The 27,877-nt window shown below is 59.6% G+C and overlaps 1 protein-coding gene and 1 pseudogene across 1 annotated transcript in view; one reads left to right on the top strand and one right to left on the bottom strand.

Moving 5' to 3' along the window:
• Window positions 1–27,877, bottom strand: part of LOC120381578 — a 190,287-nt pseudogene that overhangs the window by 61,797 nt on the left and 100,613 nt on the right.
• LOC120381380 (zinc finger protein 883-like) overlaps window positions 1–27,877 on the top strand; it is a gene marked incomplete at its 3' end in the record, with an annotated part of 71,819 nt that overhangs the window by 17,285 nt on the left and 26,657 nt on the right. Inside the window, exon 3 of the mRNA XM_039499575.1 lies at window positions 2,815–2,999. Within this exon, the coding sequence (XP_039355509.1) occupies window positions 2,815–2,999 (185 nt within the window). The remainder of the gene's footprint in view (window positions 1–2,814; window positions 3,000–27,877) is intronic.

Here is a 27,877-nt window from a genome sequence, read left to right on the forward strand (position 1 = left end):
CTGGTAACCGTCCCCCTGTCTCTCCGTGCCTCCTTGGGGTAATTGGGAACGCTCCAGGGGGAACGAGCCTATTTGGCTAACAATGGCGACCACGAAGGGACTTCTCTCCCTGTAGGGGGCGCTTGACCGGCGGCCGAGGACGACCTAGGAGAGTGGCCACCTCGGGCTGTGGTTTGCTCGAGCTCCAGGTCGCCTCAATCGGCCGGGACGGCTGCGCCCCCTCTATAGAGAACTCCACAGGTCACGGAAGCAGGGCGGACGAAGCAGAGGGGAGTCCAACTGCCGGACGCGGCCACTCCAGGCGGTAAGTGCGTTTGCCTGTCGGGTTTGAGGTATAATACCTAACAGGAGCGCCCCTGCAGTGTAGGTTGGACACGGGAACCCTCTAGGTAGCACGTGCATGGGATAGTGGACTGCAGTATGCTATGTTGTTATATCAAATGTGTAATGTTCCTTGTTAAATGATTACTTGCCAATGACTAACTCCACCAGTTCGTGGGCTGTTCTGGGCAATTACTGGGACTTGGAACAACCCCAGGGATTGATCCTGTTTTTGACAACAGTTTTCTTGTTCTTTCTATTAATGTTTTGTTGGAAACCAAAATTATAATCATTTGAGTAGGCAGTTAGGGAACCTGTGTGTGTATGAAAGGAGTGAATGCCGCTGACCAGGTCTGGGACTTAAGCTGATCCTAGCCGCCCCAAGATTTCTGCGAGAGGAAACTCGATGACCAGAAAATCTTGATCGCAAGGGGGGTCAGCCGAACCTCGTGACCCAGTGGAACCCTGAATGAATGATACTCCTCTTCTTCTTTCCCTCTAATAGATCAGGTCAAAATATAATGGGGTCCTCTCAAAGCACCTTTCTTGGGACACCCCTAGGGTGTATGTTGAATAATTGGAAAGCGTTTAGACGCCAGGCTGATTATGGCATTGTATTATGTAAAGACAATCTTATAAAGTTCTGTACTCTGGAATGGGCATCACTCGGGTGGAATGGCCCGAGGGAACACTCAAACCAGAGATCGTACAAGCTGTGCATAGCACTGTGACCCGGAATGGCAATTGGGATCAATATCCTTATATAGATATTTGGCAGGATCTCGTGGCCAACCCTCCCCCATGGTTGCAAAAATGTAGAACACAAAATCTTAAAACTCTGATGGCCCGTGCCCCGTTAAAAGCCCGGTACCCCCGTTAAGAAATCTTGTCCGCCAACTATAATTCCTTCTGCCCCTGATTATATGCCTCCTCCCCCTTTGTATCCTGGCCTCCCGGTCATAGCAGACAGCCCACCCCTGTGAGTAATTCCCTAGACACAGGAGAGGATACCAACTCTGATCAGGACTTTTCCGATCAGGAGCCCTCCCCAATTGCCAGCCGCCTTAGGAACAAGCCTAAGAGTGGAGCTGACTCTGGAGAAATCCAGGTGAAGAGGGACGGGAGCTCAGCTCCCGATTGTAACCCTGAAAACAAGGTTACGGTTTACCCTGGTCCCACAATGACCCCAAAAAGGGTGCGGAAAATGGCACCCAATTATACACCTGGGGACACTCAAGTAACCCTTACTCGCTCGTACACGATGCCCTTAAGGGAGACTTTGACCTCAAACGGTCAACTTACTATGCTTTATGTCCCCTTCACTAGCAGTGATTTATATAATTGGAAGCACCAGAATCCCCCGTTTTCGGAGGATCCAGCCCCGCTAACAACAGTATTCGAGACCTTGATCTCGGCCCATAATCCTACCTGGGGCGATATGAGAGTAGCTCTAAATACCCTACTCACTGCCGAGGAAAGGCGTTTAGTCTTCTTAAAAGCCCGTGAACAGCTAGAAGAGACAGAAAAAAACGCAGCCAAGCTGGCAGAACTATTGCCAGAAAGCCCTCCTGATTGGGGGCATGGTAGCAGTGACTTAGATAAGCACCGCAACTATGCCGCCGCTGTAGTACAGGGCATGAAGCGCTGTATTAGAAAAACACCAAATTGGGCTAAGCTGTATAATGTTCGACAGGAAAAGAGTGAGAATCCAGCTGCCTTTTATGAACGTCTGTGTAACACTTGTAAGAAATACACAGACATTGATCCGGACAGTGCTAATGGAAAGCAGGTGTTGATTCCCCTCTTCATTGGACAATCTTATGAGGACATCAGGAAAAAGTTGCAAAAATTGGAGGGGGCATCGGGTAAAAATATAAGGGAGCTTTTAGAGATTGCAATAAAGGTTTATGATCGCAGAGACGATGAGGAACGAAAGAAAGGGGCCCGCGTTTTGGCACTGGCCCTAAGGGAGGGAAATGAGGAGAAGGGGGGCAAGGCTAAAGGACGACCGGGGCCACCGAGTAAGAGTAGGGGAAAGGGTCCCCGTTTAGGGCGAAATCAATGTGCTATCTGTAAGGAGGAGGGACATTGGAAAAACGAATGCCCCCGGCGACATGCCAAAGGAAAAGAGTACACGGACAGGGTTTTTCCCTCCCCCGTTTACTACAACGGTACAGAACTTTCAGGAGAGAGATCTTCCCCATAGGGGGGCCGGGGGACCCAGCGGCCCCTCCTGGCAGCACAAGCTGCCAGCTTGGATCCCACGGTAAAAATTAAAGTGGAGGGGCCCAATTGAAGCCCTAATCGATACTGGGGCTACCCTTAGTCTACTCCCCCTCAATAAGGCTCCCCGGGGTAGAACACAGGGAAGTGCAATTGTTCAAGGGATTGAGGGGCAGATCACAGTTTTGGAAAAAACTCTCCCTCTCCTAGTAAAAGTCGGGGATCAACAAATCTCTCACCAGTTTGTTTGCAGTCCCTCTTGCCCCATAGCATTGCTCGGACGAGACATCCTCACTAAATTACAGGCGGAGATCTCGTTCGAGAACGGGAAAATGGAAGTTAGAATCCCGAAGCAACAAGCCTCTAACTACCAGATGGCTCTCATAAGTGCTGGAAATCACTCCTCGGAATGTCAGGAGAGTGACGAGAGCCAGCTGCCGGGGGTTAACTCTGAGGTTTGGGCGGAGGAGGGGGGGACTGCCCGAGCTAAGAATGCTGCACCAGTGCGAATCTCCCTTAAGGCGGGAAGTAGCCCGGCCCGAATTCGACAATACCCCCTTAAGTTAACCATTCGAATCGGGCTGAAACCTCTGATTCAAAAATTCCTGCAGTGTGGATGGCTAAGAGAAGGCACATCCCCATACAACACTCCGATAATGGGAGTGCCTAAGCCTAATGGACAGTATCGATTGGTCCAGGACCTGAGACAGATTAACAAACTAATAGAGGCCCCCTACCCAGTTGTCCCAAATCCCCATACGATTTTAGGCCAAGTACCTAAAGACCACGGCTGGTTCTCGGTAATAGATTTAAAAGACGCCTTCTTTTCCATTCCCCTTGATTTAGAATCTCAAAAGTTGTTTGCTTTTGAATGGGAGGATCCGGACACCCACTACAAGGCCCAATATCTCTGGACCGTTGTCCCACAGGGGCTTACCTGTGCGCCTGAGATTTTTGGTAGCCAGCTAAAAAGGGACCTGGCCCCATTCCTAGCTAACCACCCTGCATGTAACATAGTTCAATATTGTGATGATCTACTCTTAAGTACTGAAACAGAGGCAGCATGTAAAGAACACACAATAGAGCTCCTTAATTACCTTGGGGAACAAGGATATAAAGTTTCACGGGAGAAAGCTCAATTAGTTAAGCAACAGGTCACCTTCCTCGGTATCACCTCTGCCAAGGAGCCGCAGTTTGGGAAAGAAAGAATTCAGGTTATACTCGACAGCCCTCAGCCCGGAACCCCCGAGAATTAATAGCATTTCTGGGACTGACCGGCTTTTGTCGACTCTGGAGTCCTGACTATGGGGGAAAAGCTAAACCATTATATGAGTCCCTAACTAAGGAAGGTTTGCTTCACTGGGTATGGACCAAGGAAATGGAAAAAGCATTTCGAGAGCTTAAAGAAGCCTTGGTTCAGCCTCCTGCTCTGGCTCTCCCAGATTCCCGAAAGCCATTCACCCTATACGTTCATGAAAGGAGAGGAGTGGCAGCTGGAGTCCTGTGCCAGAGGTCAGGGCCAACCTGGTGACCCATTGGGTACTATTCAAAAGTCTTGGACCCCGTCGCCAAGGGATGGCCTGCCTGTTTACGGGCCGTAGCGGCAACCGCCCTCCTCGTACAGGAAGCCAAAAAATTAACCCTGGGTGGAGATACTGAAGTTGTGGTCCCCCACGGGGTGCCTCAGATACTGGGAACTGGTGCTGGGGAAAAGCATCTAAACCCCAGTCGACATACTAGATATGAAGTGGGGCTCCTGTTGGCCCCCAATCTGACCTTTAAGACAGTCAGTTCCCTTAACCCGGCCACTCTACTGCCCGACCCTCAGGCCTCCTCTGAGGCCGGTCCTATTCATGACTGTATTGAAGTCTTACAACAAGAGACCAAACCCCGATCTGATCTCTCAGACCTGCCCTGGCCCAACCCCGATGTTGAGGGATATGTTGACGGGTCTAGTTATGTGGTAAATGGCAAGCGATTTACTGGGGCGGCAGTAGTGATTAAGGATAAAGGGATACACAAATTTAAACTCAGCCCCAACTTATCTGCTCAGGCAGCAGAACTAGTGGCTCTCATTGAAGCTCTCCGCTTGGGAGCCGGGAAAACCCTTAACTTGTATACTGACAGTCGGTATGCCTATATGGTAGTGCATGCACATGGGACCCTGTGGAGAGAAAGAGGATTCATTACGGCCTCAGGCCAAAAGATTGCACATGGGAGCCTCATTAAAATGTTGCTCGAGGCCCTAATGCTCCCTCTCCAGGTTGCCGTGATACATGTGCGTGCCCATGGGAAAGCCCCAGAGGCCGAACAACGGAGGTATAACCAGCTAGCTGATCAGGCCGCGAAGGAGGCCGCCCGAGACGGGGCCTTATGGCTTCTCATGGTTCAGGATACCGAGGCTAAAACCCCTCCTCCCCAATACACGGCCGAGGAGATAGGTCAAGCCCAGGCTGCGGGAGGCCGGCAGGTTTCCTCTGGATGGTGGAGACTGCCTGGGGGAGAGGTTTTTGTCCCCAGGCCAGTACTCCAGGAAATCTTCCGGCTCTTGCATAAAGAGGGACATTTGGGGTCTGGGGCAATGGTTGATTTAGCCGCCAGATCCCTCAAGGGGCTGGGTATGCACATGGAGGCCCAGAGAATTGTTAATAACTGTGCCGTCTGTCAGCAAACAAACCAGAAGGGATGTGGCCCTCCTGCCCCGATGGGAGGCCGACCATGGGCTATGTTCCCTTTTCAAAGGTGGCAAGTTGACTTCGCTGAGGTGCCCCCTTGCAGGGGCTATAAATACCTGCTTGTATTTGTTGATCAACTTACCGGATGGGTGGAATGTTACCCCACCCGGCATTGTCAGGCCCGGGCTGTCACCAAGGCCCTGGTACAAGAAATACTTCCTCGTTTCCATCTCCCCGAAGTAATTGAGTCTGATAGGGGAAGCCACTTTGTTTCACAAGTGGTCCAGCAGGTGTCCCAGGCTCTCGGCATACAGTGGAAACTACATACACCCTGGAGGCCGCAGAGCTCGGGTCAAGTGGAAAGGATGAATAGAACTCTCAAAGATACTCTTACTAAAATATGCACAAAATCTAACTTAAAGTGGCTCGATGCTTTGCCACTCGCCCTCACCCGCATTCGGAGGGCCCCGCGAAAGGGTCTTAAACTTTCACCCTTTGAGCTGGTCTTTGGGTTTCCTCCCCGAGTACTCATCCCAGGGTTCCGGGAGGACGTAACCTGGGAAGTGGGAAATGACTTACTATGGAAACAGGTTTCCGGGTTGCAATCTGTTTTGTTACAGCTGCATCGATACGCGGCGCCTTTCCAGGCCCTTCCTTGACCAGACCGTGCATCCATTCCGGATCGGTGACCAGGTCCTTATCAAAAGTGGAAGCGTGACCCTCTCACGCCGAGGTGGGACGGTCCACACACTGTTTCGCTCATCAGCCAAGCCGCGGTTAAAGTCCTCGGGAGCGACAAATGGACACACCACACACGGGTTAAGCGGTTCCTGAACCCAAACCTGGAAACCGACTCAACAGAAGAGGACATCAGCCCTCTGTCCGCCCCGGCTCCGGAGGCCCGGGGTGGCACGGGCGAAGACACCGTCTGGGAATATCAAGGACTAGATGGACTAAAAGGATTGTTTAAGAGAAAACGAGAATGCATTTACTATTGATACTATTGTTTGTATATTCGCACTGTTACTCTGATTGGGAAAATAGGTTTGTGCAACTAGGGGAGACAATAGCTAATTCCTTTAATCTTAGCAGCTGCTGGGTTTGTGGGGGTCCAGGGGATTGGAATGAGTGGCCTTGGGTAGCCCAGCCGGTACAAGCTAAATGGTGGATCAGTAACTTGAGTATAGTCCATGATGGAACGGGACATTGGACTGAGGATAGCAGTCCTTGGCGCCTCTATTCTTCTGGAACAGGGATCCTCTGTCTCAATCGTACTCGACAAGAGGGAGTGTATGTGGGAGAAAGCCAATGTGACTGGACCTTATCTCTAGGGTTTGACTGCCACGATCACCCTAGTTGCCACACGTATGACTGTTCTAAATATCAAGGGCGATGGAACGACACCCACGTACAACTCACTAATCATAGCTGGGTACAATGTTCCTACCAACAGCATACTGGCGAGGGTTGTAAGGCCGTAGGACTGGATGGGTTCTTTGATGCCCTCTTTATAAGTTGCCAGCGTGACAACACCATCAGTAAGGACCATGTGGTACGCTGGTACCAGTGGGCATGGCAACACTCTAATGGAACTCGGGTAACCCATTTTAACCATTTCTGGTCTACAACCAATAGCCCTAAATTCGGTTGTAATTGTGGTTGGAGGAAGGGGCTGGGGCGTGGAAATGTGAATATTGCAATCCCGAAGGTACGTCCATCGTACTAGGGGGTCCCCTAGAGATGGGTAACTCTTTATACTATGAAGAGCCGGGCCCCGAGGACTACCCCGAGACTTGGGAGGGCCCCTTTGCAAAAGGAAATTGGGCCCTAAAGGGTCACTATTGGATATGTGGGCAATACGCTTATCGAAGACTGCCCCCAAATTGGTCAGGAATATGTTACGTCGGCTACATTAGGCCCTTGTTCTTCCTGCTACCCCAGGTACAGGGAGGCAAATTGGGAGTCAAGGTGTACGATGATCTGATTAGGAGAGGCGGTCTGTGGATTCCTCATTGACCGTTGGAAGCTCCCAAACGTGGGGAGCTCAGGAATGGCCCCCTGAGAGAATTATAAAACATTATGGGCCAGCTACATGGAATCCAAATGAATGGATCGCAGGGGCAAGAGAGCCCATTTACAACTTAAATCGGATAATCAGGCTGCAAGCTATCTTGGAAATAATAACTAATCAGACGGCTGAGGCTCTTGATCTCTTAGCCGATCAGTCCACTCAGATGAGAAATGTGATCTATCAGCATCATCTAGCTCTTGATTATTTGTTGGCAGAGGAAGGAGGAATCTGTGCAAAGTTAAACGAGTCTAACTGCTGCTTACAAATAGATGACAATGGAAAAGCAGTAAAACAAATAACAAAGGAATTGAGGAAGTTAGCCCACGTCCCGGTCCAAACCTGGGGTGGGTGGAATACAGATTGGTTTACATCCTGGTTGCCGCAACTAGGATGGCTCCGAGAAGGTTTTCTTCTCTTTGTATTCTTTATTACAACCCTATTAACCCTAGCTTGCTTCGCTCCCTGTGTAGTTACCTTGGTCCGACGAGTGGTGAATCGAATGATACATCAACGGATGATGGCAATGTATCAGCCAGTAAAAGCTGAAGACTGGGGGCCGTAAGGCTCTCAAATTGCTTTTTAGGGGGGAATTGTTAGACAAAAGGGCCAGATATATGCTTAAGCCAAATAAGGCCAGATATATGCTTAAGCCAAATAAGGCCAGATATATGCTTAAGCCAAATATATCCTCAGGCATTTGTCATTTTCCCCGCTTGTTTTTCCATTTGCTACCCCCGTCCAAAATTACATGGACACAAGATATATATGTATTGTATACCAAAAATGGGAATGAGTGTGCCTGCCCATGGGAGAGGATGTTAAGAAAGGGGGGAGGCGAACAGGTGGTCCCTAATTTCTACCAGACACAAATGTAAAGAATGCATGGGTTAGCAGAATTTGACATGCTAAGTCGTTTGTTCGTAGGTATAAAAGAACATGCTTCGTGCCTGTATAGTGTGCTCCTTCTCAGGCACGAGCCGAGAAAGACACCCGCTCAGCTGACCGAATAAAGAATCTGGTAACCGTCCCCCTGTCTCTCCGTGCCTCCTTGGGGTAATTGGGAACGCTCCAGGGGGAACGAGCCTATTTGGCTAACACCACCAGGGTCTTCCCGTGGTGGGGGGGGGGGGAGGAAGCGGCGCCATTTGCCCCCAAGGCCCCGTCCCGCGGGACCCGGGCTCAGGGTCGATCCGGGCGGGGCCCGCGCCCGGTCCGGCGGCAGCAGCGGAGGCGGGAGGGCGGGGCGGGGGTTTGGGATGTTTTATATCCGGGTCTGAGCGTTGGGAAAACGGGTCACAGACTCCGCCCCGGCAGCGGGGAGACAAACCCCTGCGCGGGGAGGGGCGGTGTGAGGGCCCCCGGGATTTACGGGACGCTCCAGCGCACGCGGGCAGTGACGGTTCCCCCTCACACGGGCCGCGGGAGCCCGGAGGGGAGGGGGCGGCAGTGGGGAGGGGGAACAGTCACTGCCCACGGACACACTCACCTCCTCCCCGGGATTTCCCGGACCCACCCCGCTACGGAGGCCGCACCGGGACCCCCGCCCCGCCCCAGCTCCCAGCTCCCGGCCCGGCCCAGGGCGGGGGGGGGGTCTCGAGCCCAGGTGTCTGTTCCCCGCCCCCCGCTCGGCTCTTACCGGTTCTGCCGCGCGCCCGGAGCCTCCCCCCCCCCCCGCAGCGACCGGAAGTGACGCACCCCGCGGGGGTCGGGGGAAGGAGTCACGTGACGGGGCCGGTGTAACGACAGAAACACCCCCCGCTCCGGATTAGCTACGTGGGCTGCACTGAGCATGCGCAGCCACGCGGAGCCTGCGCAGTAACCGCCGCTGTGGCCGCTGCCCGCTCTCTGCCCTCACCGCTCCCGGCGCTTCGCTGCCCGCTCCGGGGGGGGTGAAAAGCCCCGGGGGGCAAATCGCAGCGGGGGGGAGGGGCTGCCAGGGGCTGAGCGGGGCAGAAATTCACTGGCCGGGGTCGAGCTGCTGCAGGGGCGGCGGGAGGGGCCGGGGAAATGGGGAGCCGCTGCCAGACCCTGTGCGGGACAAAGCCCCGTTTGGGAACAGGGGCCCCTGGCCGAGCCCCGCTGCGCGCGCAGATCCGGGGGCCGGGCGGGGGCACCGGCTGTCTCGGTTCTGCCGCGTGTCAGCCCGGGGCGGGTTCCCGGGGCTCCAGGCACCGCCCCCGCCTGCCCGAGCCCCGACCCCGCAGCGCCGCTCGGTCTGTGCCAGCGCTGCGGGCGGCCCCTGCTCCGGCCGGGAGCCCGAGTGCGGGACACACCGGCCAGACCCCCGCCCCCGGCTCTGCCCCCGCCCTGGGACGGTGGGAAAGTGTCTGTGTCCGTGTGAAACCCCGCAGCCCCTTCCTGGTGCAGCGCCGAGCTGCCAACTCCCCAGCCCGCGTGTCCGCCCCTGCACCCCATCCCTGCCCCAGCTCAGAGCCTGCCCCCTCACTCAACCTCCCCATAGCCTGCACCCTCCTGCCCCCAACTCCCCCAGCCCGCGTGTCCGCCCCCTGCACCCCATCCCCTGCCCCAGCTCAGAGCCTGCCCCCTCACTCACCCTCCCCATAGCCTGCACCCCTCCTGCCCCCAACTCCCCAGCCCGCGTGTCCACACCCCCGCACCCCATCCCCTGCCCCAGCTCAGAGCCTGCCCCCTCACTCAACCTCCCAGAGCCTGCAACCCTCCCGCCCCAACTCCCGAGCCCGCGTGTCCGCACCCCTGCCCCATCCCTGCCCCAGCTCAGAGCCTGCCCCCTCACTCAACCTCCCAGAGCCTGCAACCCCAGCCCGCGTGTCCGCACCCCCTGCACCCCATCCCTGCCCCAGCTCAGAGCCTGCCCCCTCACTCAACCTCCCCATAGCCTGCACCTCCCCGCCCCCAACTCCCCCAAGCCCGCGTGTCCGCACCCCTGCCCCCATCCCTGCCCCAGCTCAGAGCCTGCCCCCTCACTCAACCTCCCCATAGCCTGCAACCCTCCCGCCCCCAATTCCCCAGCCCGCGTGTCCGCACCCCATCCCCTGCCCCAGCTCAGAGCCTGCCCCCTCACTCACCCTCCCCATAGCCTGCACCCTCCCGCCCCAACTCCCCGAGCCCGCGTGTCCGCACCCCTGCACCCCATCCCTGCCCCAGCTCAGAGCCTGCCCCCTCACTCAACCTCCCCATAGCCTGCAACCCCCTGCCCCCAACTCCCGAGCCCGAGTGCGGGACACACCGGCCAGACCCCCGGGCTCTGCCTCCCGCCCGGGACTGTGGGAAAGTGTCTGTGTCCGTGTGAAACCCCGCAGCCCCTTCCCTGGTGCAGCGCCGAGCTGCCCACTCCCAGCCCGCGTGTCCGCCCCTGCACCCCATCCCCTGCCCCAGCTCAGAGCCTGCCCCCTCACTCAACCTCCCCAGAGCCTGCAACCCCAGCCCGCGTGTCCGCACCCCTGCACCCCATCCCCTGCCCCAGCTCAGAGCCTGCCCCCTCACTCAACCTCCCCATAGCCTGCACCCTCCCGCCCCAACTCCCCCCGAGCCCGCGTGTCCGCCCCTGCACCCCATCTCCTGCCCCAGCTCAGAGCCTGCACCTCACTCAACCTCCCCATAGCCTGCACCCTCCCGCCCCAACTCCCTCCCCAGCCCGCGTGTCTGCACCCCTGCACCCCCATCCCCTGCCCCAGCTCAGAGCCTGCCCCCCTCACTCAACCTCCCCATAGCCTGCAACCCTCCCGCCCCCAACTCCCTCCCCAGCCCGCGTGTCCGCACCCCCTTGCACCCCATCCCTGCCCCAGCTCAGAGCCTGCCCCTCACTCAACCTCCCCATAGCCTGCAACCCTCCCACCCCCAACCCCCAGCCCGCGTGTCTGCACCCCCTGCACCCCCATCCCTGCCCCAGCTCAGAGCCTGCCCCCTCACTCAACCTCCCCATAGCCTGCAACCTTCCCACCCCCAACTCCCTCCCAGAGCCCGTGTGTCCGCACCCCTGCGCCCCATCCCCTGCCCCAGCTCAGAGCCTGCCCCCTCACTCAACCTCCCCATAGCCTGCACCCTCCTGCCCCCAACTCCCCCGAGCCCGCGTGTCCGCACCCCCTGCACCCCATCCCTGCCCCAGCTCAGAGCCTGCCCCCCTCACTCAACCTTCCCATAGCCTGCAACCCTCCCGCCCCCCAACTCCCTCCCAGAGCCTGCACCCCAAACAGGCCCGGATTAACCTTTTGTGGGCCTGGCGCTAAACATATTTATGGGTCCCCATGGGGGAAATGGGGACATGGGGCAGGGGGCAGAGTCCTCAGAGTGAGGGGCTGGCCGTGGGCAACGGGAGCTGGGTCATGGCACGGCAGGGACAGCCCCACTCCACCCAGCCCAGTATAAGGGCACTGTTTACAAACCGGGAGCTGCCAGACCCACGCTGTCCAGCCCAGCCCTGCACTGCCATCGTGCTTCTTCCCCTTGGGGGCAGGCACATGCTGCACCATGCTACCCCCTGCTCAGCACCCCTCTGACTCCCTACGCCCAGCGCCACCCCACCCAGAGTCCCCCGCAAACCCCCTGCCCAGCACCCCTCCTACTCCCTACGCCCAGCGCCGCACCCCCAGAGACCCCCACCAACCCCTGCCCAGCACCCTCCGACTCCTACGCCCAGTGCCGCACCACCCAGAGACCCCACCGACCCCTGCCCAGCACCCTCCGACTCCCTACGCCCAGCGCCGCACCACCCAGAGACCCCACCGACCCCTGCCCAGCACCCTCCCACTCCCTACGCCCAGCGCCGCACCACCCAGAGACCCCACCGACCCCTCCCAGCACCCTCCGACTCCTACGCCCAGTGCCGCACCACCCAGAGACCCCACAAACCCCTGCCCAGCACCCTCCGACTCCTACGCCCAGCGCCGCACCACCCAGAGTCCCCCGCAAACCCCCTGCCCAGCACCCCACCAACTCCCGACCCCCCCCGCCCCACCACCCAGAGACCCCCCCCAACCCCTGCCCGGCACCCTCCGACTCCCTACGCCCAGCGCCGCACCACCCAGAGTCCCCCCCAAACCCCCTGCCCAGCACCCCTCCTACTCCCGACGCCCAGCGCCACACGACCCAGAGACCCCCACCAACCCCTGCCCGGCACCCTCCAGCTCCTACGCCCAGCGCCGCACCGCCCAGAGACCCCACCAACCCCTGCCCAGCACCCTCCGACTCCCTACGCCCAGCGCCGCATCCCCAGAGACCCCACAAACCCCTGCCTGGCACCCCTCTGGCTCCCTACGCCCAGCGCCACACCACCCAGAGACCCCCACCAACCCCCTGCCCGGCACCCCTCTGACTCCCTACGCCCAGCGCCGCACCACCCAGAGACCCCCACAAACCCCCTGCCCAGCACCCCTCCGACTCCTACGCCCAGCGCCGCGACACCCAGAGACCCCCACAAACCCCCTGCCCGGCACCCCTCCGGCTCCCTACGCCCCGCGCCGCACCCCCCAGAGACCCCACCAACCCCTGCCCAGCACCCTCCGACTTCCTACGCCCAGCGCCGCACCACCCAGAGACCCCACAAAGCCCCTGCCCAGCACCCTCCGACTCCCTACGCCCAGCGCTGCACCACCCAGAGACCCCACCAACCCCTGCCCGGCACCCTCCGGCTCCCTACGCCCAGTGCCGCACGACCCAGAGACCCCACCAACCCCCTGCCCCGCACCCCTCCGACTCCCTACGCCCAGCGCCGCACCACCCAGAGACCCCCACCAACCCCCTGCCCGGCACCCCTCCGGCTCCCTACGCCCAGTGCCGCACGACCCAGAGACCCCCACCAACCCCTGCCCGGCACCCTCCGACTCCTACGCCCAGTGCCGCACCACCCAGAGACCCCACCAACCCCTGCCCAGCACCCTCCGACTCCTACGCCCAGCGCCGCACCCCCAGAGACCCCACAACCCCCTGCCCTGCACCCCTCTGGCTCCCTACGCCCAGCGCCGCACCACCCAGAGACCCCCACCAACCCCCTGCCCAGCACCCCTCCGGCTCCCTACGCCCAGCGCCGCACCGCCCAGAGACCCCCACCAACCCCTGCCCAGCACCCTCCGACTCCCGCCCAGCGCCGCACCACCCAGAGACCCCACAAACCCCTGCCCGGCACCCTCCGGCTCCATACGCCCAGCGCCGCACCACCCAGAGACCCCACCAACCCCTGCCCAGCACCCTCCGACTCCTACGCCCAGCGCCACCCCACCCAGAGACCCCACAAACCCCTGCCCAGCACCCTCCGACTCCCTACGCCCAGCGCCGCACCCCCAGAGACCCCACAAACCCCTGCCCAGCACCCTCCGGCTCCCTACGCCCAGCGCCGCACCACCCAGAGACCCCACCAACCCCTGCCCAGCACCCTCCGGCTCCCTACGCCCAGCGCCGCACCACCCAGAGACCCCACCAACCCCGGCCCAGCGCCCCTCCGGCTCCCTACGCCCAGCGCCGCACCACCCAGAGACCCCCACCAACCCCCTGCCCGGCACCCCTCCGGCTCCCTACGCCCAGCGCCGCACCCCCCAGAGACCCCCACCAACCCCCTGCCCGGCACCCCTCTGGCTCCCTACGCCCAGCGCTGCACCGCCCACAGACCCCCCACAAACCCCTGCCCGGCACCCTCCGACTCCCTACACCCAGCGCCGCACCACCCAGAGACCCCACAAACCCCTGCCCGGCACCCTCCCACGCCCTACGCCCAGCGCTGCACCACCCAGAGACCCCCACCAACCCCTGCCCGGCACCCTCCGACTCCACGCCCAGCGCCCCACCACCCAGAGACCCCACAAACCCCTGCCCAGCACCCTCCGACTCCTACGCCCAGCGCCGCACCGCCCAGAGACCCCACGCACCCCTGCCCGGCCCTCCGACTCCCTACGCCCAGCGCCGCACTCCCAGAGACCCCACGCACACCCTGCCCGGCCCTCCGGCTCCCTCGCCCAGCGCCGCACCACCCAGAGACCCCCACCAACCCCTGCCCGGCACCCTCCGCCTTCCTACGCCCAGCGCGGCACCCCCCAGAGACCCCCACAAACCCCTGCCCGGCACCCTCCGACTCCCTACGCCCAGCGCCGCACCACCCAGAGACCCCACCAACCCCTGCCCAGCACCCTCCAGCTCCCTACGCCCAGCGCCACACCACCCAGAGACCCCACCAACCCCTGCCCAGCACCCTCCGGCTCCCTACGCCCAGCGCCGCACCCCCAGAGACCCCACAAACCCCTGCCCAGCGCCCCACTGGCTCCCTACGCCCAGCACCCCACCACCCAGAGACCCCCACCCACCCCCTGCCCGGCCCCCCGCCGGCGCCGTACGCCCAGCGCCGCACCACCCAGAGACCCCCACAAACCCCCGGCCCGGCCCCCTCCGACTCCCTACGCCCAGCGCCGCACCGCCCAGAGACCCCCACAAACCCCCTGCCTGGCACCCCTCCGACTCCTACGCCCAGCACCGCACCACCCAGAGACCCCCACCAACCCCTGCCCAGCACCCTCCGACTCCTACGCCGAGCGCCGCACCACCCAGAGACCCCACCAACCCCCGGCCCGGCACCCCTCCGACTCCTTACGCCGAGCGCCGCACCACCGAGAGACCCCCACCCTCCCCCTGCCCGGTACGCCTCCGACTCCCTACGCCGAGCGCCGCACCACCCAGAGACCCCCACCAACCCCCTGCCCGGCACCCCTCCGACTCCTTACGCCGAGCGCCGCACCACCCAGAGACCCCCACCGACCCCTGCCCAGCACCCTCCGACTCCTTACGCCGAGCGCCGCACCACCCAGAGACCCCCACCGACCCCCGGCCCAGCACCCCTCCGCCTCCCTACGCCCAGTGCCCCACCCCCCCGAGACCCCCCCAACCCCCCCTGCCCGGCACCCTCCGACTCCCTACGCCCAGCGCCACACGACCCAGAGACCCCACCAACCCCTGCCCGGCACCCTCCGACTCCTACGCCCAGCGCCGCACCACCCAGAGACCCCACCAACCCCTGCCCGGCACCCTCCGGCTCCCTACGCCCAGCGCCGCACCGCCCAGAGACCCCACCAACCCCTGCCCGGCACCCCTACGGCTCCCTACGCCCAGCGCCGCACCACCCAGAGACCCCCACCAACCCCCTGCCCAGCACCCCTCCGGCTCCCTACGCCCAGCGCCGCACCATCCAGAGACCCCCACAAACCCCCTGCCCTGCACCCCTCCGACTCCCTACGCCCAGCGCCACACCACCCAGAGACCACCACAGACCCCCTGCCCAGCACCCCTCCGTCTCCCTACGCCCAGAGCCGCACCACCCAGAGACCCCACAGACCCCTGCCCAGCACCCTCCGACTCCCTACGCCCAGCACCACACCACCCAGAGACCCCACAAACCCCTGCCCAGCACCTCCGACTCCCTACGCCCAGCGCCGCACCACCCAGAGACCCCCAAACCCCTGCCCAGCACCCTCCAACTCCCTACGCCCAGCGCCGCACCACCCAGAGACCCCACCAACCCCTGCCCAGCACCCTCCGACTCCCTACGCCCAGCGCCGCACCACCCAGAGACCCCACCAACCCCTGCCCAGCACCCTCCGACTCCTACGCCCAGCGCCCCACCACCCAGAGACCCCACAAAGCCCCTGCCCTGAAACCCTCCGACTCCCTACGCCCAGCAGCGCACCACCCAGAGACCCCCACAAACCCCCTGCGCAGAACCCCTCCGGCTCCCAGCGCCGCGCCGCCCGGACACCCCCACCAACCCCCTTCCTGGCGCCCCTCCGGCTCCCTAGGCCCAGCGCCGCACCACCCAGAGACCCCAACCAACCCCCTGCCCAGCACCCCTCCGACTCCCTACGCCCAGTGCCGCACCACCCAGAGACCCCCACAAACCCCCTGCCTGGCACCCCTCCGACCCCCTTCGCCCAGCGCCGCACCACCCAGAGACCCCCACCAACCCCCTGCCCGGCACCCCTCCGACTCCCTACGCCCAGCGCCGCACCGCCCGGAGACCCCAACCAACCCCCTGCCCGGCGCCCTCCCAGATCACTCCCCCACCCACTCAGAACCCCACAGATCCTCTCACTGACCAGTGCCCCCCATCTGAAGACCCCCCATAGCCCTCCCACAACTGCACAGTGCCCCACACCTTCCCACTCTGAGCCCCCCTACAGATCCCCTCACTGTCCAGTGCCCCACACAGACCCCCCACACTTCCCAGCGCCCTTGACACACACACACAGATCTCCCCCACTGACAGCCCCTCAACACACAGAGATCTCCCCACCCCCCAGTGCCCAGCACCTACCCAGACCCACTAGAGACCTACTCTCCCACACCCTAACCCCCAGCCACAGTAGCCGGCCCTGATGGGAGGTGACTGTGTCTGCCAGGCTGAGCTGGCAGCGCAGCCAGAGCTGGTCCTGGGGCAGGAGAACTCCGGCCCCTTGGGAGTGGTGGAAGCAGCCAGGCTGGAGCAGGAGCAGAGCCTACCCGGGCCAGGGCTGTGAGTGGCTGAGAGTGGCCCAGCCTCTGCACCGGTCCCAGGTGGCTCTTCCCCCGGGGAGGCAGGTGGGGCCCCACAGGTCCCAGCTGTGGAGACAGCTCAGAGCTGGAGCAGTGCTGGGGAGCGGGGCAGATCCCTGAGACGTGACTCCCGAGATCCTACCCAGCCCATCCACACCCATTGGCCCCGTGGCCAGCAGCCCTGCTGAGCCCGCATGGTGGCCCCCAGCTGCTGGGTGATGAGCCCTCTACAGCAGTGGCATAGCCAGGTTCTAACATCAGGGGAGCAAACACATAAAAAGAGGCACCACCCAACATATCAAATTACTAATTACATACATTTAAATTTGTTATACATATTTATTTTGTACTTAAAATAAAAACCCAAGAATGATCCAGCCACAGAAGGATTTGCACAGCCGGCATTTTGCAGGAGAACGTCAGATTATACTTCGATATACTTTTGATACTAGAAACTAAACGACAGAATACAGTAGCTTATAATTGTCACAGGTTTAAAAAAATACCGGCCATTTTCTCCAGTTACTAATTTCATTTTAAAATCAATCAGTGAAATGCACTTTATTTATAATAGATCATAATCACCAAAAAGGCATAACAAATACAAGTTTTATGAGAATTGGTGAGCAAAGATCTCATAGCTCTTCAGGGTTGGACACAGCAGTAATTTCCCTTAAAGTAGCTTTATTCATGGGTTTTTAAAAAAACAGAAGACATCTCTACGACACAGGTTGGCAGTCTAACATTTTTGAAACATTGAGTACTGAAAGTTAGACTATTTAACCAATTTAAGCTGTACACACACACACACACCCTCTCTCCTCTTCCTGCTTTCCTATCACCAGTTCTGTTACTACAGGAATGAAATCTAGACATCCTTTAAAAAGGACAGTTACCTGTTCTGTAACTGGTGTTCTTTGAGATGTGTTGCTCTGGCCTATTCCACAGTAGGTGTGCGTGCTTGCCACATGCACTGGTGCCGGAAATTTTTGGAGCACTGCTGCGACCCCTGGAGAGGCGCCTCTATAGCGCTATAAGGGGAGCTGCGCACTCCCCCCACCCTCAGTTCCTTCTTGGCAGACAACTCCGACAGAGGGGAAGGAGGCTGGGATGTGGACTAGACAGGAGCAACACATCTCGAAGGACGCCAGTTACGGAACAGGTAACTGTCCTTTCTTCTTCGAGTGACTGCTCCTGTGTATTCCACAGTAGGTGACTCCAAGTTATATCTGATGGAGGTGGGTAGGAGTTTAAGGGTTATCAGGACGGAGTACCACCCTACCAAACCCGGCGTCATCCTGTGCTTGGGAGACGATCGCATAGTGCGAGGAAAAAGTGTGGACAGGTGACCACGTGGCAGCCCTACATATGTCCTGGATAGGGATGTGGGTGACATAGGCGGCCGACGAGGCTTGCGCTCTCATAGAATGCGCCTTCACTATAGGCGGTGGGGTAACCCCTGCCAAGTTGTAACACGTGCGTATGCAGAAGGTGATCCAGCAGGAAATGCGCTGGATGGAAACTGGTTGCCCCCTAATCCGCTTGGCCGACGCAATGAATAGTTGCAAGGACTTCCTGAACAGCCTGGTTCGGTACAGGTAGAAGGCCAGCACATTAGCCAGGAGGAAGCAGATCGTGAGTGTTTTCAACCACAAACCCCATCCCTCCAGATTTGCAACCATCCCTGGACCAGTGACAGGTGCATAACCATCCCTGGACCAGTGACACATGCATAACCATCCCTTGACCAGTGACAGGTGCATAGGCAGCCAAGTCATTGGAAATAAGCAAGGAGGAAGCCAGTGGAAAAAATGAATGGGGCCACTCTGGTTATTACCTTGGGGTCGGGGGAGTGCTCTGTACCCCTAAACCTTACCTCCCTTTTCATGTATTCACACACAAAAAAGTGAAAGAGCATGCCTCAATCATCCAGTAGGTCAATTTGGCACAATAGCCAGGAGGAAGCAGATTGTGAGTGTTTTCGACCACAAACCCCATCCCTCCCAATTTGCAACCATCCCTGGACCAATGAAAATGGCCACTCTGGTTATCACCTTGGGGTCAGGGGAGTGCTCTGTATCCCCAAACCTTACCTCCCTTTTCACGTATTCATACACAGAAAAGTGAAAGAGCATGCCTCAATCTTCCAAAAGATCAGGGTTCGGCAACCTTTCAGAAGTGCTGTGCCGAGTCTCTCTGATTCAAGGTTTCGCATGCCAGTAATACATTTTAATATTTTTAGGTCTCTTTCTATAAGTCTATAATATATAACTAAACTATTGTTGTATATAAAATAAATAAGGTTTTTAAAATGCTTAAGAAGCTTCATTTAAAATTAAATTAAAATGCAGAACCCCCCAGACCCCTGCAATAGGTCAATGTGGCACATTAGGCAGGAGGAAGCAGAATGTGAGTGTTTTCGACCACACACCCTGTCCCTCCTGATTCGCAACCCCATGGACCAGGCGGCAGCAAGTCCTGAGCAGGGGCCCAGATGGTCACGTTGTGCGGCAGAAACTGCAACTAGTTGCAAAACGGGAAGATTGCACAATGTGTCGTCACACCGCCCCCAGGGAAAAGCTCCGCGGAGGAGGCGCCACAAGCTGCCGGCAGCGGGTCATTCCCGGGGGGGCCGAGCACCCGCCTGCAGCCGCCGCAGCCTCCCTGCCCCCCGGAGCCCCCACGGGAGGGGGGAGCAGCCTCCCCAGCCGGGGCTCAGGGCATTGGGGTGCCGGGGCTCCCCCCTGCGCACGCCTGGGCCCGGGACACTCACACACACACTCTGCCCCGGGGCTCCCCTGGTGCCCAGAGACCGACCAACCCCCCGCCTGCCCCCGCCCTTCCCGCCTGCAGCTCCGGCCCCGCCCCGCCAGCCGCACCCAGGGGAGCCCCGGGCCCCAGGCTCTGTCCCCACCTGGAGCCCAGCGGGCCGGGGGCAGCTCCTGCTGCAGCTGAGAACAGCGGCTCCGCTCCGGCCCGGGCGGCTCCAGCGCTGCTGGCAGCACGTGGCCACCAGGAGCAGCTGCTGAGCCCGGGCTCCTGAGTCACAATGTGCCAGAGCCCCGCCCCAGGAGCTGCCCTGCCCCGGGCTGTGCCAGAGCCCCGCCCCAGGAGCTGCCCTGCCCCGAGCTGTGCCAGAGCCCGCCCCAGGAGCTGCCCCGCCCTGGGCTGTGCCAGAGCCCCGCCCCAGGAGCTGCCCCGCCCCGGGCTGTGCCAGAGCCCCGCCCCAGGAGCTGCCCTGCCCCGGGCTGTGCCAGAGCCCCACCCCCAGGAGCTGCCCCCCCCCCGGTCTGTGCCAGAGCCCCGCTCCCAGGAGCTGCCCTGCCCCTGCCTGTGCCAGAGCCCCGCCCCAGGAGCTGCCCCGCCCCGGCCTCTGCCAGAGCCCCGCCCCAGGAGCTGCCCTGCCCCGGGCTGTGCCAGAGCCCCGTCCCCAGGAGCTGCCCCGCCCCGGGCTGTGCCAGAGCCCCACCCCAGGAGCTGCCCTGCCCCGGCCTCTGCCAGAGCCCCACCCCAGGAGCTGTCCCGCCCCGGGCTGTGCCAGAGCCCCGCCCCAGGAGCTGCCCTGCCCCGGCATGTGCCAGAGCCCCGCCCCCAAGAGCAGCCCCGCCCCCGGGCTGTGCCAGAGCCCCGCCCCCAGGAGCTGCCCCCCCCCCCGGCTGTGCCCGAGACCCCCCCCCAGGAGCAGCCCCGCCCCAGGCTGTGCCAGAGCCCCGCCCCAGGAGCTGCCCCGCCCCAGGCTGTGCCAGAGCCCCGCCCCAGGAGCTGCCCCACCCCGGGCTGTGCCAGAGCCCCGCCCCAGGAGCTGCCCCGCCCCTGCTCTGTGCCATCGCTCCGCCCCCAGGAGCTGCCCCTCCCCCAGGCTGTGCCAGAGCCCCGCCCCCAGGAGCTGCCCCGCCCCCGGGCTGTGCCAGAGCACCGCCCCCAGGAGCTGCCCCGCCCCCCGGGCTGTGCCAGAGCCCCGCCGCCAGGAGCTGCCCTGCCCCCGGGCTGTGCCAGAGCCCCGCCCCCAGGAGCTGCCCCATGTTGGGTTTCTGGGATTTTTTATCCAGCCACGTACTTCCCAGCACCCACCACTCCCAGCTGCTCCCTTCCTGGGTGTCCGCAAACACCCCTGGGCAGGCTGCAGCGCTCGCTGGGGCTGGCGCCAGTGGCTGCAGTTGCCTCCATCTCTGCTCACCTGGGGGGGGGGGCGGAGGGACGAAGAGAGGAGATGGGCCCAGGGTGTGAAAGCAGAATTAGGGGGTGGGGAGAGAAAGACTGTTTGGAAAGGTGGGTTTTTGCAGGGGCAGGGGGAGATCCCAGAGCCGACGCTTCCATTAGGCGACCCTAGGCGGTCGCATGGGTGCCAGGATTTGGGGGCTGGCATTTTGTCCGCTCCCCACGGGGCACCCGGGAGCTTCTGGTTCCGCTCCCGTTGCGCTGCCAAAGATGGACCCTCCGCCAACATGCCATGTAAAACAGCAGCAGGCAATTGAGCAGCTCAATGACTGCCGCTGTTGCCTGCGGCATTTCGGCGGAAAGTCCTTCTTCGGCGGTGCGATGGGAGTGGAACCGGAAGCTCCTGTGCGCTCCATGGGTAGCGCACAAAATGCCGCCCCCCAAATTTTGCCTAGGGCGCCAGAAACCCTGTTGCTGCTCCTGGGTGATCCAGATGGAGTCAGAAGCAGTTGGGCAGCAGAGGCTCAGGGAAATTGAGTGGAACCCCCTGGGTGTCCAGTGTTGGCCAGGGATCGTACAGCACCTAGCGCAATATGGGGTCCCGATCTCAGTCATAGTCTGTGCAGCACCTGGGAGTCCTGACGTCTGTTTCCTGATCACAGGCACTGGGAATGGAGAGAGGGAAACCTCAGCACCTGAAGGGTTAATGCAGCCCTGTGTGCAGCCCCTGCTAGGGTGACCAGACAGCAAATGTGAACAATCGGGACAGGGAGTGGGGGTAATAGGAGCCTATATAAGAAAAAGGCCCCAACATCGGGACAACCGGTCACGCTAGTCCCTGCTGTGCTCATGAGGGGTTGGCTTAGAGAGTTGTAGTAATAACAGCAGCAAAGAGTCCTGTGGCACCTTATAGACTAACAGACGTATTGGAGCAGGAGCTTTCGTGGGTGAATCCCCACTTCATCAGATGCACCAATAGTCCCATATGGGCTAGTGGGCAGGATTCCTGGTTTTTCATCCAGGTGACCTGGGTTCAACTTCCAATGTGGGAACAGTGCAGAGCTTTTGCTCAGGGTGGAGACAGGAAATGAAAGGAACAGGAAGGGATCCTGCCAGCAGGGGAGTTGGACAGTGTGGGGAGGGGATCCCAGAAGTGGGGGTGGGGGGCAGTGGTCTGAGGGGAGACCAGGGAAGGATCCCAGCAGTGTGGGAAGTTGAGAGCACAGGCCTGGCAAGGGGGGTGGGAAGAGTGAATGTGTCCCTCTAAACCCACCAACTGCAGACTAGGCAGGACTGACAGAATTACGTATTTGTTGGTAAATGTCAATTTCTGTGTAAACACACAACCCAATGGCAAAATATTTCCATCGATAATCATCAAAATTGGCAGATGGGCAAAGTAAGAAACATGCTGCTTGAGAACTTACCCTGTTGTAGGAGCAGCAGTGAGCTGTGTGCTGCGTATAACCTGTATGCCCAAAAGGTCTGTTACACTCCCCCCCGCCCATCCCCTGCTTGTCTCCTCTCCCTCTCTGAATGCCTGTGAAGTGGCTTTCCCCCTCCCTCCCTCCTGCAATGCTTGTGGGATGAAGGGGCTGGTTGAACAGCTGGAAGAGCAGAAGAGCTCCTAGATAGAGAAGGTGTCTGGGACTCTCATTAGGCAGCGATCACACACCCAGAGCAGGGACCCTGCATGGACACTGCCCAAGGTGGAGTGTGACCTGCCAGATGCAGCCAAGTCATCTCCAGTTGCAGGCCATGAGGAGCAGGTCCTTAAAAGGGGAAGGGGCCCTGTGCTCAGGGGTCACTCACAAGCTTGTACCTCCAGTGAATGCCCTTTGCCCCGACCGCCTGGCCAGTGGTTCGCTGTGTTACATTCCATCGTACCTCGGGAAGACTTACCTTCATCGCACCGTCCATCGCGGCGCTGGGGGACACTTACCTGGCAGAATCCTGACATCCCCAGTGCCAGGCCTGTCCTGGGAGCGTGAGTATGCGAGTGAGAGTGTGACACCCTCCCCCAGCCCTTCTTTTGAGCTTAGCTGTCAGTATAATAAATGTGCTGCTTTCTGCATAACTCTGGGGGGTCATTAGTCCTCCCTAAGCTTATTAGCTGGCCCAATTTTGGGTAACAGAAGCAACATTGTTTGATCTGTCATTGTACCAAAGGGGGAGATGGTTGTCTATAAAGGAGGGTGAAGACTAAATGCAGACAATGAGAATGGGATTTGAACCTATACATGCAGAGCACAATGGATTAGCAGTCCAGCACCTTAACCACGCAGCCACCTCATCTGAGCTGTTAGCAAAGGTACAGGAGGAGAAATCTAAGGCCGACAGAGATAGGGACACTAAAGAGTTTTTAAATACTAACTGTAAGCAGGGGCTGAATGACCTCCCCCCTCACATCTAGTGAGGAGCTGGGGGAAGACTTCAGGAACAGGCCGTGTTTGCACAGACACCCCTACTCTGCCTAGCTATGCAGCATGATGGGGCCGCTTCCCCGAAATGACCAGTTTGGGATGGTGGTGGGTTGCAAATCACTTTAGGATTGAGTGGAATGAAATGTTATTCTCCTTCCTGTACGAGTGAAGGGCAGCAGAACGTACCTAGGCCGTCCTGACAGAGGGGTGGGTGGGTGAGGAATCGCTTTCATTGGACGGCAGAGAAGTGATTGAGGATGTCACCCTAACCCAGTGGTCCCCAAACATTTCACACTGCACCCTCGTATCCATGGCTGTGGCCCCTCGGAAGCCGCGGTCGAGAACCGGGGCTGGGAGTGGGGCCGTTGCTTGCTGGGGAGAGGGTGCGGACAGGGGTCAGGGGGTCGAGGCCCGGCTGGGAGCCAGGGGCCCAGGCTGAGGAAGAGCTGGGACAGAGTGGGGCTGAGTGGGGCTCCCTCCCTGCCCTCCATGGGGGCTGGCTCAGGCCCTGAGGTGCCCCCATCAATCTTCCTCTGTGTCCCCCTAGGAGTCACGCCCCACATTTTGGGGACCACTGACCCCTACTCACTAAGCAGGGGCTAGTGATGCCAAAGCCCAGGGAAAGGGAGAACAAGTGTGGGGGCCCCAGCACCGGAACCCTGCCCCCCCCACTTCTGTCTGTGGCTCTGCCCCCTTCCACACCTTCCACCCATGGCCCCATCCACTGTCACCTCTGCTCCACCCCTTCCCCCACTGGCCCCACCCTGTCACTCCTTTAACCCGGCCCCGCTGCGGCCCCGAGACCAGAGACGCTCTGTGCCCCTGCTGCAGCCCCCGGGCCGTAGCAGGGAGTGGGAGCTCCTCCAGCCCTGGGGCCCCCATGGGGGAGACTTTCCCAGGGGGGCCTAATTTGGCCAGGGCCCCTAGCCATGGGCCCCACTGTCCCCTTGGCAACGCAAGGTTTGGGGAGGCTGAGCCCCCCCGAGCCTCCATTACGAGCCGCCCAGGCTACCTCTGCTCAGTGGGTGGCCAGTCTCCCTGTGTCTCTGCTGTTCGTGCTGGGGAGCCCGGCCGGCCTTAGGGGTGGGGCCCCCGGCAGCCGCCCAGGGCTCCAGGGGGTCAAAGGGCACCTTGTGGCCGTGCAAAGGTGCTCACTGCTCTCCCCTGCCCCAGTGCTCCTCCGTGGCCCCATAGAGGGTGGGGGGAGCGAGGAGCAACACTATGTGCCCCCTGCATCCTGGTCACTTTCCCCACCTGGGCTGGGCTGTGAGGGGAGCATCAGAAGCTGCTGCTCTCTGCCCTCCCCTGACGCAGCCCGGCTGAGGAAAGTGACCTGGATGCAGGGAGCTCGGATGATGTCGCTTCTCGCCCCCATGCCCCTGCTAGGGAAGGCTGCTGTGTGGTGTCTCCATGGCTGCACTTTCAGCGATGCAGGTTTCTCTCTCCCGTTGTTCCAGGGGAATCCTACTAGATAAAACTGAGCAAGAAATGCTTCCCAGGGGTTTTTAGGACTGGAATTGCTATTTTCAACAGCCATTGCCATTTTTTTTCTAGTTTTGTTTGTTTAAAAGGAAGACAGTGATATTGCACTGGCAAATTCCCCATAGAAACAAAGAATAATAAAGGCACCTCAACTTTTCCTCATTTATGGAGGACAGTCTTATAATATGGATCCAGATCTCCTCCAATCACACAAGCTGAAAATTGTTCCACTTTACTGCAGCTCTGTAACCATGCGGGAACCAGTCCTGTCTGTGTTCTGTGCACATCCAAAATTCCTGCTGAATGACCCGCCCTGGGAGCAAGTTACCAGTGACCCAGGGCTGGGGCGGAAGGAGGGTGCAGGTGGTGGGGGGAGCCCAGGGCTGGGGCAGCAGAGGGTGTGTGGGTGGGGGAGCACGGGGGGGGATGGGGGAGCCCAGAGCTGGGGGAACATGGGGTGTTTGTGGAGGAGAGCCCAGGGCTGGGGTGGCAGGGGTGCGGGTGGGGAGGAGGCCCAGGGCTGGGGCAGCAGGGGGGGTGCGGGTGGGGGGGAGGCCCAGGGCTGGGGCCGGAAGGGTTATGGGGGGCGAGGCCAGGGCTCGGCTGGGGGCAGCCACAATTTTTTTTTCCTTGGGGCAGCAAAAAACCTAGAGCTGGCCCTGCCTCCACGCACCGTGAGGTAGGCAGGAGCGGATCATTATTATCCCTACTCGAAAGAGGGAGAAGCTAAGGCTGAGAAAGGAGAATTGAATTGTCTGAGGTCACACAGCCAGTCAGTGGCAGAGTTGGGAATAGGACCCAAGAGCCCTGATTTTCAATATACCTGCCCCTGGAGATTTCCACTACATGCATCCGACGAAGTGGGTATTCACCCACGAAAGCTCATGCTCCAAAACATCTGCTAGTCTATAAGGTGCTACAGGACTCTTTGCTGCTTTTACAAACTAACCATCAGATCTTGAATTTCAGACATAGAATGACCTAAATAAAGTGTTCTGTGATGAGCTCCAGACCAACAACAGTGCACAGTAATTATTCAGCAAGTATTTGAGGAGAACTGCAATGTTAGAGAGAATCATGAACTGCTCAGAGACAATTAATGCAGAGAACAGCAAAATTTATCAAACATAGAACTGGTTCTGACTTATTTACTTGGTCTTAAAAGAGAACAACAAGGATCTGAGTCTCCTCCCTGTCAATAACCCCCTGCTCAGCCAATCAGGGTAGAGACTGAGGACGGGAGGCTGAGGGTTCTCACCGGAGAACCCAAAGGATGGCCCAGGTCACTGGTGGGGATCACTGCCCGAGCACAATTTTAGCCCCACATTTTTGGGTGGACCTCCCACAGTGGAAACTGCAGAGCACTCCCCTGCGACAGATGGATCAGACTGAACAGGTTTCAAACCTCCAGGAGGCTCTTACCTTCTAAACAAGGACGTCTGTTTTCTAGTAAAATCACTAAAAGGGAAGGAGAAAACTCAAAAGAGGTTCCTCCTGGAGCTCACGTCCGTGAACCCGAATACTCTCTCAGTCCTCAAAGAGAGACCTGGAGAAGGAGACTTGCTGAAGCAAAGCCACAGGGGTCTCTGAGGTTTCCCTGGCCCCTCGCCCCTCTCCTGCCTGGCTGATGTCAGCATCTCTCTGTGAGGTCACCACCTCCCCACCACCTTGGACCAATAGGCTGAGGTCCTGCCAAAGGCCTTTGTGATGTCACTGCCACACCCCTCCCTTGCTGTGCCAATGTCCTGCCCCTGGCCAGGCACTTTGCAGGTTTGAGCTACTCCCTGGGGATCACCCCACTCAAGGAGCGTTCGTTCTAGGCAGCAAGCCGGCTAGACAGGGAAACATCAGACGCTGCTCCCAATGCTACACTCGTTTTTTCAGAAATTAGTCGACTTTATGGCCAGAAGAGACCATTAGAGCATCTAATCTGACCCCCTGCATATCACAGGCCTCCTGTATGACACAAGAGCTACTTGGGTCTGTTCCTAGAATGGAAGCCGCATATTGAACAAGTCCCAACAGGTTTGCTACACCCTGGCCTCCTCCCATTCTCCACCCGTGAATGTTTTGGCTACTCCAACCTCCAAGCCAGACTGCCCAAGCCTCCCACCTCCTGTGTATTTGCTGTCCCTTCAGCAGGAACCCACCAGGATCTCCCCCCCCCCACAATAATCCCTACCCGAGCTGGCTCCACTGCAGCCATTTCCCTTCCCTGTCCCATGGGAGGACGGGACGAGCTGGAGCGAAACATGGACGACATCCTGCAGCCTGGCAGGGCGAGAAGGGCAGTTGTGGAGGTTTCAGAACAGGCTTTAGTTCATGTCACATCACGATTCTCCCAGGATCTTTCCCTGCAGAGACACAGCCTAGGCTCTGCCATGCTGGGAACATGCTCCAGCTCTTTATTGCAGGGGAGACCTGGCCCCTCCTGCCAGGCTAAGCCCACAGGGAGATTTTTCAGCCTCCCCAGTAATAGTCTCTGAACAAAATGCTGGAAAGGAGCAGAACCAAAGGGGCTGGGCAGGCTCCATAGGGACACTGGCTCCTCCCTTCCCGCCTATGCGGCCATGTCCTGTCCCTGGCAGAGATCGGCCCCCCCATCTCCCCCCCAGAGGCAGCCGTGTCTGCGGGCTCCCCCAGCCAGCACCCACTAACCACCACCCACGCTGGGGGAGTGACACAGGACAGCAAATTCCACCTACCCAAGGACAAATTGCTGCAGATAAACGGGCTGGGTTCACATCCCAAAGCTGAGGAGAATTTAAGAATTACAGAGAAAATAGGGAAAATAAGAGACTAGAGTGTCAATAATTTTAGGGAAAACGAGGGAATCTCCTTGGATTTTCTAGCCACATGTGGGGAGGGGAGAGAGAAGGGGAAGAACTAGAGAGAATTGTTCTCAGGTTTTGAGACAGAAAGAAATGGCACAAACAGGAAAAGGATGCAAGTGGCTCACCCCCGTGACCATAGGCGTGCGCAGCACATTTCATTAGGGTGTGCACCCAGGGAGCCCCTCCCTAGCCCCACCCCATCCA

Source organism: Mauremys reevesii, linkage group 14 (genome assembly GCF_016161935.1).
Source record: "Mauremys reevesii isolate NIE-2019 linkage group 14, ASM1616193v1, whole genome shotgun sequence".
Classification (NCBI taxonomy): Eukaryota; Metazoa; Chordata; order Testudines; family Geoemydidae; genus Mauremys; species Mauremys reevesii.